Here is a 13,778-nt window from a genome sequence, read left to right on the forward strand (position 1 = left end):
CTTGTATAGACTTGCCTGCCTTTTATGTTATTATACTCACAGGTGAACCAATATTTGGTTGCCACTAGTTTTCTTCAAATTAGGCGTCGACCCACTCAGGTTATGTTACCCATTTTACTGCTATAACTTTTAGGCAAACTTATGATTTTGATCCATGTAGGATCAGTTATTGCTATTTAATCTTTGCAGTTTTATTAAGTGTTACAATTCAAGGACAATATGGTAATTTCATCAAGTTTTCCTACCGAATTAGCAGGCGAGTGGCATATGCGAGGGTAAATGATTCCCAACAAATAAAAACTACAGGGATGATGGAGTACAATGACAACCAAATGACTTTGATTCTAGGAGAAACCTGAAAAGCACTCAAGAACCATTCCAGTCCACAACAAAAACCACAAATAAGTTAAGAAGGCAGAAAGTAGACAATAAGACAATTACTTTAGGCTTTTGGCAAAGATTTGGTTAATCGAAAACGATAAAGGAATCCTACGATCCACACGGCAAGTTTCCATTAGTCCAGAAGCGTGCCCATTTTATCAGGATGGCAACCTTCGTTTTCAGGATTACAAAATTACAACAAATATGATGTATGCAAAATGACAGTATATTAGTCCACCAGAAGCTGTCAAATTGCAAAGTTTGTCATCCAAATAAAAACAAAAAGGAAAGAAAAAAAGGAGCAAATAGCAAATGGAATAGACAAGGCACATTTCTCTATTATATAGAAGTGAAAGCTTGAAATTTTAAGTTAACAACTAGCCGGCACAAAGAACATAGATGTCAGGACAAGAGAAGCTTCAAAATATATTGCAGGGAAATATTATTTCCATAAATGGAAGTATTTGGTACCTTGTGTGCTTTCTTTCTTTTCTCACATATTCCTTCCTCACTTTTCTCTTAAAAAAGATAAAAATAATAAAAATAAATGAAGACCTCGATCATAATTAACAAAATGCTCACACACAATTAGAAAGCCGCCCATCCTCCAGCGGTTGTCTTTGTTGAACCTGATCCAGTCGCTGAAGGAAGATTCCTCTGGAAATGATCATGAGAATACCATAAATCGCAATCATAAACAAACAAGGCAGTAAGCAAAATATCCATAAATCACACTCATATTTGAACTGGAGGAGGTAATCTTTTTTTCCTTTATGTGTGTGGAAGAAGTGTATCTATCAACCAAATGCACAGAAATTCCCTGCGGCATAAAAGTCGCTCAAACAAACAGAAAAACAATACTGATTCTGCAAGAACTAAGCTTTCAGATTGAAATCAGTTCCTACATGGTTTGAACTTGGACAGAAACTAATGTGGGTTGTAGCTACTCATTCTCAGCTTGCCTTTCTAAGAATGGGATTACACTCGTCCAAAAAAAAAAACAGAACGGGATTAGGAACCAACTTTCCCAGTAAATCAGGAATTAAAGTGCTGGCAGAGACACCATCAAATGTTGGGATTTTGATGACAAGCATAAGCCATGAACGGGTAAAATCAGTAACACGACACACGACATGTATAGACAACAGATATTTGAAAATTGCTGCGTCCAAGTATCTTAGTCAGCTAATTTTGATGACAAATTACCTAATGATTACCAAAACTCAAACACATTCATTCCATGTTGATTTTGAACAATTTACTCTTACTATATCATTTCTCTGAGTTCCAAATTCCAACAAGATGAACAACAATTCAGCTAAACCAAGCAATGTAATGCCAAAGCAACACTGAGTTACATTTCCTACCTCAATCTGAGAAAGATCAGATAACGGGTCGGAGCTCCGCCTTGGGTTATCAGGGGGTGACTTGAGGCCACCACCAGAGCTGATTCTAGCAGCAACAGGGTCATTAGGAGGTGGCGGCAGAGCCGACCTCACCTTCCCGGACCCCGGCGGCGGAGCCAGGCCCAAACTAATCGGTTTGGGCTTCACCGTCCCGGATAGCCCAGCCGCTGACAACATCCCAGTCCCACTCGTCGGCTTCGGCTTCACATTTATCCTTATCGTCTCACCTTCCTTCAGATCCCAAACAAATACACAAATCAATGAAATTTTTCATTGAAAATGAGAAATTAAAGAAAATTTTTAAATCTTTTATACTTTCAATCTGTGATTAACGGCAGGGTGAATATCGATATGGCCATCGTCGCTGGTCTCGCCGCCGTTGCTCTCCTTCTCGTGCTCTCTCTTGACGTACTTCTCGTGGTCCGATAAAGCCACGTTGAAATCAAACGCTTCGTTTCGCTCTGCAAACCCCAGCCCAATGAACGCGTGCTTTCCGGTGCCGTCCTCGATCTTGAGCACGAAGTATCGCGACGAGTCGAGCACGGTCTCTACGGAGGTCTCGCGCTGGCCCGGGTGGACGAAGCAGGCGGCGAAGAGCTCGCTGGAGTTCGGATCCTCCAGTCGGATCTCGCACCGGTCCTTGCACGACACGACCCGGAGCCGACCCGACCAGATCTTATCGGACTGGAGCCACTCGCCGCACTTGTACCCGCCGGATGTGCTCCGCGGCGGGATTTTGTAGACGGCGACCTCGCGGACCACGAGCAGCGTGTGCTCGAACGCCTCCTCCTCGTCCTCGAACGACATCGTTTCGGGATCGAATTGGGGGCAGGCAAAGCTTCGAGCTATGACGGATTCTTATGAGCAATGCGGGTGATAATTGGGATTTTTATTTTTTTTTATTTTTTTGGTTGGGGAATTTCAACTATGGTGAGAGAGTTGGGGGATTGAATTTGAGGTGAATTTGGGACGAATTTGACGTGAATTTGAAGAAATGGTGATGTGGGAATGAAGGTGGGGGGAAGGTTTCAAATGAGAGTACGCAGAAACGTGGGTTCGAAGGAGAGTGCTTGAAAGGTCAACTGGATTGTCTAATGGAGACGGCCGTATATTACCATTTTGCCCTTATCCCTTACCCTTTTGGGCTGGCCAAGGCCTAAGCTTGGCTTGTAGATAAACTGAAACAACAGTTATTTGTTGGTGGTTTCCATTTTCAATATCCCAAAAAGTCGAAACAATAAACATTCTCCACAGAAGCCCAACCAATATCTGGAAAGCACATCTGTTACAAAAATTTACCTCTACGAATCCCTCTTTTTATCTCTATAAAAGAAAAGTATGGTTAGTTATATCAGTTGAACAAGGTAGTATCAACCTCTTTTCACTCGCGTATCAACCGTTTTGCACTCAAGTTCAACCTCTCTTTTCGTACATTAGAGTAGTTTAAAATATCGTTATTGTCATCAACAAACAAAACTCGATAATAGAAAGAAGCTTACCTCACTTTAACTTTTTATTTATTTATTTGAATCTCCTGGCCAAAGCCTAAGCCCTGGTTTTCAACTGTAACAACAGAGAAACCTGGGTTCCTATATTTTTGTTAAACCAACCTCTAAAACTTGATCTTATATAAATTATGACCATTTTTCAACAAACAATGATAACAGAGAAATTAATTTTGTAGAACAAGCCTCCAAAGCTTGATCCCTGTCTACTAGCTTTAGATTAGTTGCAATTTCCACATTGCCAATCACAATTACTATTCTCTAATGGCTACAAGCTTATCATCTAGCAGGCCTCCCTTCCTTGTCTTTGGTGTGGCCTTATCTGCATTAAACTTGTCTTTGAGAGGTTAGGCTGTGTGGCCCAATAAGGAAAAGCACAAATTAATTCCAAAGCACTTTGGTGCTCAAGCTAACAATTCTTACAACTTTTGAAAGAATTGTTTGTCATAGTTGAAAAATAGCCATTCTTCCCTTCTTAGAGTCAAATTACTTTTGACATATATGCATAAAAAAATTATTTGATATTTTTATGGGTCATTTTTGTATATTTGTAAGATTATAATTTGCAGGTGAGGATGAAGGACGCATTCCTCGTAATTTGATTTACTATTTCAGTGGGGCTTCGAATTTTAAAAAATTACCACGTCTGAGGTTCATATTGGCCCAAGCCCAACATCTCAACAAAAGCAAAGGGTTTTTGGAAAATCAGCCCAGCATATATCTTCTGGAAAACCCCCATCTTCGCCAGTCTTAAACCCTAGCACGAACAAATAACCAGAGCACTTTCTCCTCCGCCTACACTTTGAGCAGGTACGAATTTAACGTATTTTACAATTACAAATTATTATCTTTCTCTGCGAATTTATAACTTTCTTGTGTCAAAACCTCTAAGTTCAAGATCGCCAAACTCTTTTTTAATAAAATCGAAAATTTTATCAGCGTAAATAACTGTTGTGAAATATTCAGTGTGTTAAGTTCTATATGAGAATTTGTGTCGGAGTTTCATGCATCATTGCTTTGATCTTCGGCAGGTTGAAGAAGAAGCAGCCAACATGTATCTCCAGTACTACATAAACGAGAATGGCGACAAAGTCTACACCACTAAGGTTTGTGACGATGATTTGCAATTTAGCTCCTTGTTTAGAGCACATTAGCTAACAAATTCGACAAACCCACTTGTCAATATTTGAATTTGATGTGTTACTTGCTCTTCTGTATGCAGAAAGAATCACCACTGGGGCTTCCCACTCAATCTGCCCATCCGGGTAAGAACAAAATCAGTATTTTGAAGTTGGCTGCAACCTAATTGCAGCTTTGTTGATTGTCTGAATATGATTTCATAATGGTTGTTATGTTGTTAGGATATCATGTCCTGTTGTTCCGTTGTCGTGCTGTCACGTAAAGATGTTAGTGTTGTTAAGTTGTTGATAAACTAATGCCATTTGGGGTTCTTGAATGTTTGCTGCTTGCTAACATGACGGTAAGAAACAGCTGAAATGGACGGTAGTCCTTAGTTCTTTGCAGGTCGTTTTCTATGAATCTATCAGAAAGTTCTAGATTGCTTGAGATTGTAATCTTCCAAGGGACATGTTTAGTATCATTGCTATAATGAATGCAAAATATAAGATTGCAAGGAACTTAGGTCTTCTCTGTTAGGTTCCGAATTAAGTTCCAAGAAAATCAATGTTTTGCTCTGGAGGAAAATGCTTTTGTGATGAGTTTTGATGTTGATGATTTAGTTGACTTTTATTTACTCAACTCTCTGAAATTTGGCACCAGATTGTTCCAGAATACGGGTGTTTTCTAATTTTAATTGGAATGATTTGGAAGTGTTTGAGATGATACAGAAAGTATACTAAAGAATCGGTTCTATTAGTTAGCGCACTAGTTGAAGGAGAGAATTCTTTGTTGATCTGTGGCTACCAGTCTTCTGCATAATCTTCCTTGGAAAAGGTTCCCAGTTTTTTGGTTGTTACTAATCTGTTCCTTTGTTCATCATCAACTGCAGCCCGCTTCTCCCCTGACGACATGTATTCAAGGCAAAGATTTCTCCTGAAGAAACGCTTTGGGTTGTTGCCGATCCAGCAGTCACCTCTGAAGTATTAAATACTTATAAAGGTTCAGCTGCTTTCAAGGGCTTCGTTTGAAGTGTCTCGGACTTTAGGGTTTTACTAGGAGTGCTATCTTGTTGGACCTTTCTATTGGGGACTGTAACTGGATATGTCTACCGCTAGTATGCAAGCAGCACAAATGGTTGTAGACTGGTTATGTGTTAAGTTTTTGAAAATGTAGTAGATTTCTATGAATATGCTTTGCAAATTTACTTTCAACCTTCATATCTACTAAAGTTTGTGCGTAAAGCTCCCGTATCTACCCAAATATATCCATCCACTTAAATATATTGGGTTGTCGCACCCTTCACGATTTTCTCTTCTTCTTCTCTCTGTAATTTTTTTTCCTTTTGATTTCACTTTTTGTCATATGAAAACCGATTTTGAACCTGCTGGGTTGGAAGATGTTTCAAGTTTGAAGTTTGAACAATGACGGACAAATTGACCAAAAAAAAGTTGAGAATAACTTCACATACGAACAAATTAAACAAAACTATATTAGGTTTTTTTTCTTTGGTTATTAGTTAGATGTTAAATTAGAGGACTTTTTTGTGCCAGAATACTAAAGAAGAAAAAAAGCAGTTGCTCAATATACGATTACATGCCCTAACCAATCAGAAGATCGGATTGTTAATTTATATGCAAGAGAGTAAAAAAGAAATTAAAAAAGAAAATAATTATATGCATGGGCCTCCATTTCCTGATGGAGCGAAGTCAAAAGTCAATAAAGCCCAAAACACAATCGGCCGTTACCAACCAAACCCACTAAAACGGCCTCGTTCTCTATCTTCAGCCTCCCACTCCTCTCTCAGTCACTCACTACGCAGCAGTCGTCGCGCCCAGAGACTCACCACACTGACCAACTTTCCAACGCTTTCAGTACGTTCTTCCTCTCGATCTGAAACCTTAGCGTCCTCCAGATCGCGTACTTGCGTACATGCATAAATGCAGGCCTCATTATATGTATCTGAAGCTGTTGACTTTGCTGCTGTTTCAGGTATGGCTACCAGAAACCTCGGGGGATTTCTGGTGCTGATTTTGGCGATTGCGATCTGCGAAGCTGCTTCCGTCTTCCAGCCGATCTCTGACTCTCACCGATCCGCGGGCTCTGAGCTCTTCACAGCCAACGATGGTTCCTTCGGGAGGTGAATTAAACCCTTGAAGAAATGATTTCTCTGTTTGTTTTCGTATTTTCTGTTTGGTTCCTGTGAGTATGAAACGATGTGGAAATGATCATTTATATGATCCAATTGAATTAAAACGGATTTATTTCATTTTTTATCTGTCGTCACCCCATACAACTCTGAGATTTGAAGTTCATGACTCGGTAATTTTCCTACATTTTAGTCGAAATACGTCATTAAGTTTTGATTTTGGTTGAATTCGATTTCATTTGCACGATTAGATTAATTTATTGTAACTATATTTAATTCTATTTGTTTTGACCTTGCAAGCAAGTCCAATAATTTAATCTGAAAGAAATCTAACTATTTGATTTCGTAAATTTTTGACAGTTTAGAAGAGGCATATGAAGCTCTAAGATCGTTTGAGATTCTTGGGATTGATAAAAAGTCTGATATACGCACTGCTACTTGTCAGTCCGTTGTGGACAAACTTGGGTCATCGTCTTCTGCCCCAAAGGATTTGTTTTATGCCTTAAAGGTTAACAGCATTTTGAAATGCAAGGTTAACGATAAGATATTTGAGGTATGGTTGAGTCTTTAGCGCTCTTTCTTTGTTCTCAGTATGAAAGCCGTTGTTTATGAAGCATGTGGCAAAATACTGCAGTTGGTACTTAATTCTATTCTCCATGTCTAGGGCATTGCTGCAAGACTTAAAGCTATTGCCAATACTGCAAGTTCATTGCTTGACTTCTACCACTCCATCGGAAGCTTGGTACTTATTAAGGTAAATTATTGAACAACTACCTCTTGGCTGCACTGTCCAACTCAGGTTTTATTTTCTTTTTGGTTTGAAATCTTAAGTTTGGCTGAAATTCAACATATAGCAGTGGCGATTAAGGAAAAAACATTCAACCCTGTGCAGGGCAAATATGATATTTTTAATAATGTCACTATTTTAATTGTTACAACTTTTGTGCAAGGGTCTCATTTTTGTGTTTCTTAGAGGGCTTATATCTTTGAATTATTAATTCTTTCCTAAATCTTTTTTTTCTTTTTTCTTGCTTTAGGATCAAAGTTCTGAAGTTGATGTACTTCTTGCTGATGCTGGTGGAATTTTCCATTCTATCAAGGTTGGTTCCAGCAGCCACTAATGGTATTTCTTAGTTGAAAAAGGTTCAGTTTTGACTATCTCCAGGTCCCGGCAGAACTTGCTATATGTCAGATAAGGCTTAGCATCTGGTGGCACTTATTTTTTCTTATAATGTTGATGCGGAATTCTGACTCCGACCTCTCAATTATTTTCTTTTGCTTTGCAATTTTTTTCTTCTTCATCCTTTTGGATGTCTCTAGCAAGAAAAATTGCTTTGTTGAATGTCTGAGTAATGGTGAGATATTATTGCAGTCTCTGAGCCAGAGTGATGGAAGGTGGCGTTTTAGTTCTGATAATCCCGAGTCTAGTACCTATGCTGCTGGTAATGAGTTTCTATAAATCATTTGAAAGTTATGCTGTTTCTTTTCTCATGGCTGATTTTTTTCTTATTAAGTGGTAATTATTGGATAAAAGAAGCGGGGGGCACACCTAAATTCCTTCCCTCCCATGAGTTGAATCTGAGATCTTTATTCAACTAGAGAGGGATTAGTAGCACTTGGTTACGATGACTAATATTTGTTTTACCATCAAATTTAAATCTTTGCTAAACATGGTATTGATTATTAGTAGGTATGTGGCTTATATTCACTACTTGAGCTTGGCATCCGTCTTGCAGGATTAGCACTTGAAGCACTTTCGGGGGTTGTCTCATTAGCATCTTCCGAAATTGATCAGTCCAAGGTACATTCGTTAGCTTGCTTAAATAAGCACTAAACATAAGCTTCATATGTTTTTAAATCTAAAATTGAACTTGTTTGGGCCATTCATATACTTGAAGAAATTTCCATACTGATTCGCACGCTGAATTTTGAGATTTTGGTCCTAATTGGGATACTTTCACACACTGACCAAATCATTACCAATATCTGTGGACCTATTTTTCCGTTCTATTTAGCTTTTATTTTACTTTTTACATAGCTGCATAGTAAGGCTCTATAGATCTTATTAGTATACTGTAATTCTGCTGTGTTATTGTACACACACACACACACACACACACACACACACACACACATATATATATATATTTGTGTTCCCTGTTTTTGTAATATTGTTGTTTCAACTTCATTTTGTTAATATTCGATAATGTTGTCTTTGGGCAGATCGGTACATTGAAAAGTGATATTTTGAAGCTTTTTGACAGTGTTGAGAAATATGGTATGTGGTTTTTTCCCAACATTAGATGTCTTCTTATACGCTTCTTTCTTTTTTTAATATATTTTTCATCTCTTGCTTTATAAGTTGTAAATAGTTTTCAGACCCACATATGTAATCTAAATTTGCATAATATATTGCAATCCATGGTTCATGACCTTCTTCTTTGAAGTTTTAAATCAACACATTTTACCAGGGCTGTGGTGCAAAAACGTTGGTGATGATGGGTCATAATTTGGGTCAAGTGGCTTTAATAGCATCTCTTGCCGTGATGGGATCATGGAACTTTATGTTTTTGTAGTATACCCAAGCAAGTTTGGCATGATAAGGATGGGTTTGTTAGCCTGCATGCATTTTGATGTGTATGTGTGTTTGTGCATTTCTGTGAAACACGGTTTGTCGTTGAAGTTTGAATGCACAACACAACCTTGCCTAAGTTTAAAACATGTTGATTAATATTCTTCCGGCCCTGCTTTCAGTTTGGTTTTGTCATTTCATTTTCTGGTTAGCTGTTATTTTAATAAAATATATAACTACATTCTCTAGATGATGGGGCCATGTACTTTGATGAAAAAGTTGTTGATCTGCGTGAGCGTCAGAGTCCTCTTTCAACTACTGCGTCAGTTGTTCGAGGACTGACAGCATTTGCAGCTGTGACATCTGGAAACATAAAGGTGACTGGAAGCATACTCAATGTTGCATTCTTTCCTGCTCTTCCGTTACAAATGCATTTTATTTTGGGAGTTGGGGAGCGGTTGGAGTGCATACTAATGCTTTAGATTTGAGTTTGCAGGTTCCAGGGGACAAAATATTGGGTCTGGCAAAATTCTTCCTTGGAATTGGCATTCCCGGCAATGCTAAAGACTTCTTCAACCAAGTGGACTCATTAGCTTCTTTGGAAAGCAATAAGTAAATTCTATTTCTTCTTCTTTGATTGAATTACATCTCCAATTATATTGCATTTTGTTACTGTGTACTGCAGCTTTTTAAATTCTACTTTTAATTTATTGTCTACTAAATTTTGGTTGTTACTTTTCTGGTGCAGGGTTGCTATCCCACTGATTTTATCACTTCCAGCTACAGTGCTTTCATTGACCAAAAAAGACCGGCTCCAGGTTTGTCAATTATCAACACAGTATTTCTTATTTGTAGATGATTGTTGAATCATCAATTATTCCTCCTTTCTTTTCCTTCTTCTTGTGAGGTAGATATTTGAATTGAGCAAAAGTTGTATTATTTTCTAACTTTATGCATAGCTATGTCTATATATATTAATAGTCTTGTGAAATCTGCACTGTTTTCTTTTTCCTCAAGCTGACTATCTTTGTTTTCTTTTTTAAAACGCCAAGCTCTTCAGTTATGATTGTATTATTTTTTAACGTTTTGATCTGCACATATTCAGTATTGCATCAGCCTGCTGTGGATTAATTATTTTATTGAGGAAACTATAGAGTTAACAAGTAATGTTGTTTATGCCAAATTGCGTACTTTGGTTAATTTAAGCGTGTTGGTTTGTACTTTCGAAATTTTAATCAGGTTAAAGTGAATACTGTGCTTGGTTCAAGTGCACCTCCTCTGACAGTTAAGTTGGTGCGAGCATTGAGTTCTGGTTCGAAAGTTGCTTCCACAATTGAAAGCCAGGTAATAACTTCTTTTTCTTGTTGTATCTAGTTCATCTGCAGTTCAATAGTTACAGATATCCTTCCTCTGAAAAGATTAGTTTTATTTATCCTCTTCTGACAAATTGATTGCATGAATGGCCTCTGGTTCAATGCCTTATAATGTGTGTGATGTAGGAACTCAAGTTTGACAGAGAAAGTGAATCCCATTTCTTGGATGTGCCAAAAAGCGTCGATGTTGGAAATTACATATTTGTCTTTGAGGTACTTATAATTTATTTGGTTAATTTTACATTTAGACTAGCTTCCATTTGGCTCTCAATTTGTAAGAGCATGTCCAGCGCATGCCACCAACCGGGCAAAAGGCCCCCTGCCAGCCCAAAAGACCCTCCAGCACACGACATGCAGCCCGGGCAAGCCCTGGGTCCCACCAACCTGGGCAAGATCTGCCTGGGCTCAAGGCCGAAGGCGCTGATGTCATGCTGATGTCAGCGAGCGAAAAAAAAAAATTCAAAAAAATTCGATTTTTTTTATAAAAAATACCAAAAAATTATGGATGTTTTCCCTATAAATACATAAAAATTTTATTCACTTTCCACTCTAAATCCTCATACAAACTCTTCTCCTTCCAATATTTGTAAATTGTAATTTTTTTTTTTCTTGCATTTGTAAATTGTTTATATTTTCTTTCATATTTATTTTTTGTTTGCATAATCATTTATATTTCTTGCATTTCTAAATTGTTTATATTTTGTTGCATAATATCTTCTTTTTTTTCTTGCCCTTGCCCTAGCCTTTTGGGGTGGAACCAAAAAAGGCAAGGCTGCCACTATTCACATGAATAGTGGCAGCCCTTGCCTTGCCTTTGCCTTTGCCTTGCCTTAGCCTTTTGGGGTGGACTTGCTCTAATGAGTTAACAAAACTTTTTGTAGGTTGTTCTGCATGATTCTGAAGATGAAAAAGTTTATGCAACTGGAGGCTCTACTCAAGTGCAGATATTTGTCACAGGAGTTATCAAAATTGAAAATGCAGAGATTGTTGTACTGGATAGTGATGTCGGGAGCATAGAAACCCAGAAAAAGTACGTGCTTGAAATTTTTTATGGTTCATGTTTCCAGCTTTAGTTTATGTTCTTCCTTTGGAAGTTGGATGCTTGTAATCACAAACTCGTGTTTCATAATTGTTACATGTCCACAATTGTGCCTATTCCATTCTAACACGTTCTAAAGCATATAAATCTTTTGTTACTTCTACATCATTCATTTACCAGACTAGATTTAGCTGGAGAAAATTCGCTCGCACTATCAGCAAACCACCTCCAAAAGCTGCGCCTATCCTTTCAATTGACCACTCCTTTTGGAAATGCTTTTAAGCCACATCAGGTTTGTAGTTGTCCATGCCTGCTTCTTGAGTTAACTTCTCTCTGTTCAGTTCATTTAGAAGTTTGTTGGTCTGCAGGTATTTTTGAAGTTGAGACATGAGACCAAGGTTGAGCATATCTTTGTGGTGGGGAAATCCGGCAAAAAGTTTGAGATAATACTGGTAAGTGCTCCCTTGGAAACCTAGAATTTTAATTCATCTATTTAGCTGATACTCCTCATAAGCCCGTGATTAATGTCTGAATACTTGAATAAAATGAATACTCAGTTTTCACCATCTTGGATGGATTACCCATTTTAATTCCTTTGTTTTGCTAATTTTTGGTATTTTGTTTTTCAGGATTTTCTTGGATTGGTTGAGAAGTTTTACTATCTTTCAGGTAGTTATGACATTCAATTAACTGTTGGCGATGCTGTAATGGTAAGCATTACTTTAGCTCAAATTTTTCAAAATGTATATAATTTCTACCTCTGATTATCTGAGGAATTTTTGTCTTCTCTTCCAGGAAAACTCTTTCTTCCGGGCTATTGGCTACATTGATTTGGATCTACCAGAAGCACCTGAAAAGGCATCCCGCCCTCCTACACCGGCCATTGATCCTTACTCAAAATATGGCCCCAAAGCAGAGATAAGCCATATCTTTAGGGTTCCAGAAAAGCGTCCTTCTCAAGAGCTCTCTCTTATTTTCTTGGGTCTTGTGTTTTTGCCACTGATTGGATTTTTGGTTGGGGTGAGTATTTAGCGAATCCATATTGCATTGTCATTTGGCTTAGAAATTTTTAACATTTTATGCTCTGATATCTCCCTTGGAAAATCTAAAGAGTTTAACTAGATTGTGCTGTTTATAAACAGACATTCTCTAGTGTACAAAAAGACCAAAAGAGATATGGGGGGATGTCAACATTTTAAAATGTTTGCCTATTTTGTACTTTGATAGTGGGAAATCTTTGTTAACCTTATTTTATGTATTAAACAGCTATTACGCTTAGGGGTGAATCTGAAGAACTTCCCTACTTCAGCATTACCAGCCACCTTTGGTATCCTATTCCATGTCGGCATTGCAGCAGTTCTTTTGCTCTATGTGCTTTTCTGGTTGAAGGTATGCCATTGATTTGTCTTTACTGTAACTTTTCAGAAGGTTCCTATCTACATCACATTCCCAATGATCTGGACAATCCCATTTTTAAGCATTACTGGGTCACCTGTTCTAGAACGGGAAAATTACATTAGCATATATAGTATTTACAATAGTGAGATTTCGAAGTAATTATGTTATACACTTGCTGAAGAAGATTTTGGCTTTTCAATGCATTTTAAAGTAAATAGCATTTTTTTTATTACTTGCACATTGATTAAGCTTTTCAAACGGCTGGTCTGCTTACTAGTCTGTTCCCATGTACAGCTGGATCTATTTACGACACTGAAATGGGTTGGACTGTTGGGAGTTTTCTTGCTGTTTGTGGGACACAGGATTCTTTCCCATCAGGCCTCTACATCAGCCAAATTGAAATCTGCTTGAAAGAAGACGAAAAAAACTTGAAGAAATCTCCCGTTTAGAGAGGTCAAAAGTGGGCCTGAAGAGATACCAGAAAGATGAGGAGATTTTCCTTTGGAGAGAGAAACAGAGGGTGGCACTTTTTAGAACAATTTTGTAGGACTCCTTGTTATGTTATACCTGTACCTCTTACTTTAGAATTTTTATTACCCATAACATAAAATCATATATTTATTGCAAAATGAAGAAGTACCCACGGGCTTGATATTTCCCATCCTTGGTATAACTTTTGACATATCAAAGGTTCATGGCTTGCAAGGAACTGTATCAAGTTACATCTCTTTTAATAATCATTTTTCTTTTGCAGTCTCTTTTTATAATCTGCCTATAAAATGGGGATAAATTGGCTAAATCTTAACGGGTATGATTTATTCTGCCAGACTTGAGATCCG

General features: G+C 37.8%; 3 protein-coding genes across 4 annotated transcripts; 2 read left to right on the forward strand and 1 right to left on the reverse strand.

The window, feature by feature from the left end:
- Nucleotides 695-2,974, reverse strand: LOC18768646 (uncharacterized protein At1g03900). Its single transcript, XM_020569879.1, has 3 exons — nucleotides 2,103-2,974; nucleotides 1,749-2,018; nucleotides 695-1,038 (listed from the first exon to the last, which is right to left on the reverse strand). Exons 1-3 carry the CDS (start codon nucleotides 2,592-2,594, stop codon nucleotides 970-972), a joined length of 831 nt encoding a protein of 276 aa, XP_020425468.1. The 5' UTR covers nucleotides 2,595-2,974; the 3' UTR covers nucleotides 695-969.
- Nucleotides 3,982-5,713, forward strand: LOC18768577 (H/ACA ribonucleoprotein complex subunit 3-like protein). 2 transcript variants are annotated; one of them, XM_007201422.2, is made up of 4 exons: nucleotides 3,982-4,102; nucleotides 4,324-4,398; nucleotides 4,515-4,557; nucleotides 5,301-5,713. In XM_007201422.2, the coding sequence occupies exons 2-4, from the start codon at nucleotides 4,345-4,347 to the stop codon at nucleotides 5,396-5,398; spliced, it is 195 nt and encodes a 64-aa protein (XP_007201484.1). In that variant the 5' UTR covers nucleotides 3,982-4,102; nucleotides 4,324-4,344; the 3' UTR covers nucleotides 5,399-5,713. The 2 variants fall into 2 exon arrangements, with proteins under 2 accessions (XP_007201484.1, XP_020409293.1); XM_020553704.1 differs by having other exon boundaries at nucleotides 3,992-4,102; nucleotides 4,321-4,398.
- LOC18766389 (dolichyl-diphosphooligosaccharide--protein glycosyltransferase subunit 2) lies at nucleotides 6,006-13,695 on the forward strand. The gene is made up of 20 exons (XM_007199658.2): nucleotides 6,006-6,282; nucleotides 6,401-6,548; nucleotides 6,918-7,110; nucleotides 7,222-7,311; nucleotides 7,595-7,657; nucleotides 7,930-7,999; nucleotides 8,294-8,358; nucleotides 8,781-8,835; nucleotides 9,379-9,506; nucleotides 9,626-9,741; nucleotides 9,878-9,947; nucleotides 10,369-10,473; nucleotides 10,629-10,715; nucleotides 11,384-11,532; nucleotides 11,722-11,833; nucleotides 11,910-11,993; nucleotides 12,171-12,251; nucleotides 12,337-12,561; nucleotides 12,808-12,930; nucleotides 13,234-13,695. The coding sequence occupies exons 2-20, from the start codon at nucleotides 6,403-6,405 to the stop codon at nucleotides 13,348-13,350; spliced, it is 2,079 nt and encodes a 692-aa protein (XP_007199720.1). The 5' UTR covers nucleotides 6,006-6,282; nucleotides 6,401-6,402; the 3' UTR covers nucleotides 13,351-13,695.

This window comes from Prunus persica, chromosome G8 (genome assembly GCF_000346465.2).
Source record: "Prunus persica cultivar Lovell chromosome G8, Prunus_persica_NCBIv2, whole genome shotgun sequence".
Taxonomy (NCBI): Eukaryota; Viridiplantae; Streptophyta; class Magnoliopsida; order Rosales; family Rosaceae; genus Prunus; species Prunus persica.

Coding starts and splice junctions, on each gene's coding strand:
- LOC18768646 (XM_020569879.1), bottom strand. CDS start 2,594: ATGTCGTTCGAGGACGAGGAGGAGGCGTTCGAGCACACGCTGCTCGTG. Junction 2,019..2,102: donor CCGTTAATCACAGATTGAAA/GTATAAAAGATT, acceptor TGGGATCTGAAG/GAAGGTGAGACGATAAGGAT. Junction 1,039..1,748: donor CTGATCTTTCTCAGATTGAG/GTAGGAAATGTA, acceptor GATCATTTCCAG/AGGAATCTTCCTTCAGCGAC.
- LOC18768577 (XM_007201422.2), top strand. CDS start 4,345: ATGTATCTCCAGTACTACATAAACGAGAATGGCGACAAAGTCTACACC. Junction 4,399..4,514: donor ACAAAGTCTACACCACTAAG/GTTTGTGACGAT, acceptor TTCTGTATGCAG/AAAGAATCACCACTGGGGCT. Junction 4,558..5,300: donor CACTCAATCTGCCCATCCGG/GTAAGAACAAAA, acceptor CATCAACTGCAG/CCCGCTTCTCCCCTGACGAC.
- LOC18766389 (XM_007199658.2), top strand. CDS start 6,403: ATGGCTACCAGAAACCTCGGGGGATTTCTGGTGCTGATTTTGGCGATT. Junction 10,474..10,628: donor CTTCCACAATTGAAAGCCAG/GTAATAACTTCT, acceptor TGTGTGATGTAG/GAACTCAAGTTTGACAGAGA. Junction 10,716..11,383: donor ATTACATATTTGTCTTTGAG/GTACTTATAATT, acceptor AACTTTTTGTAG/GTTGTTCTGCATGATTCTGA.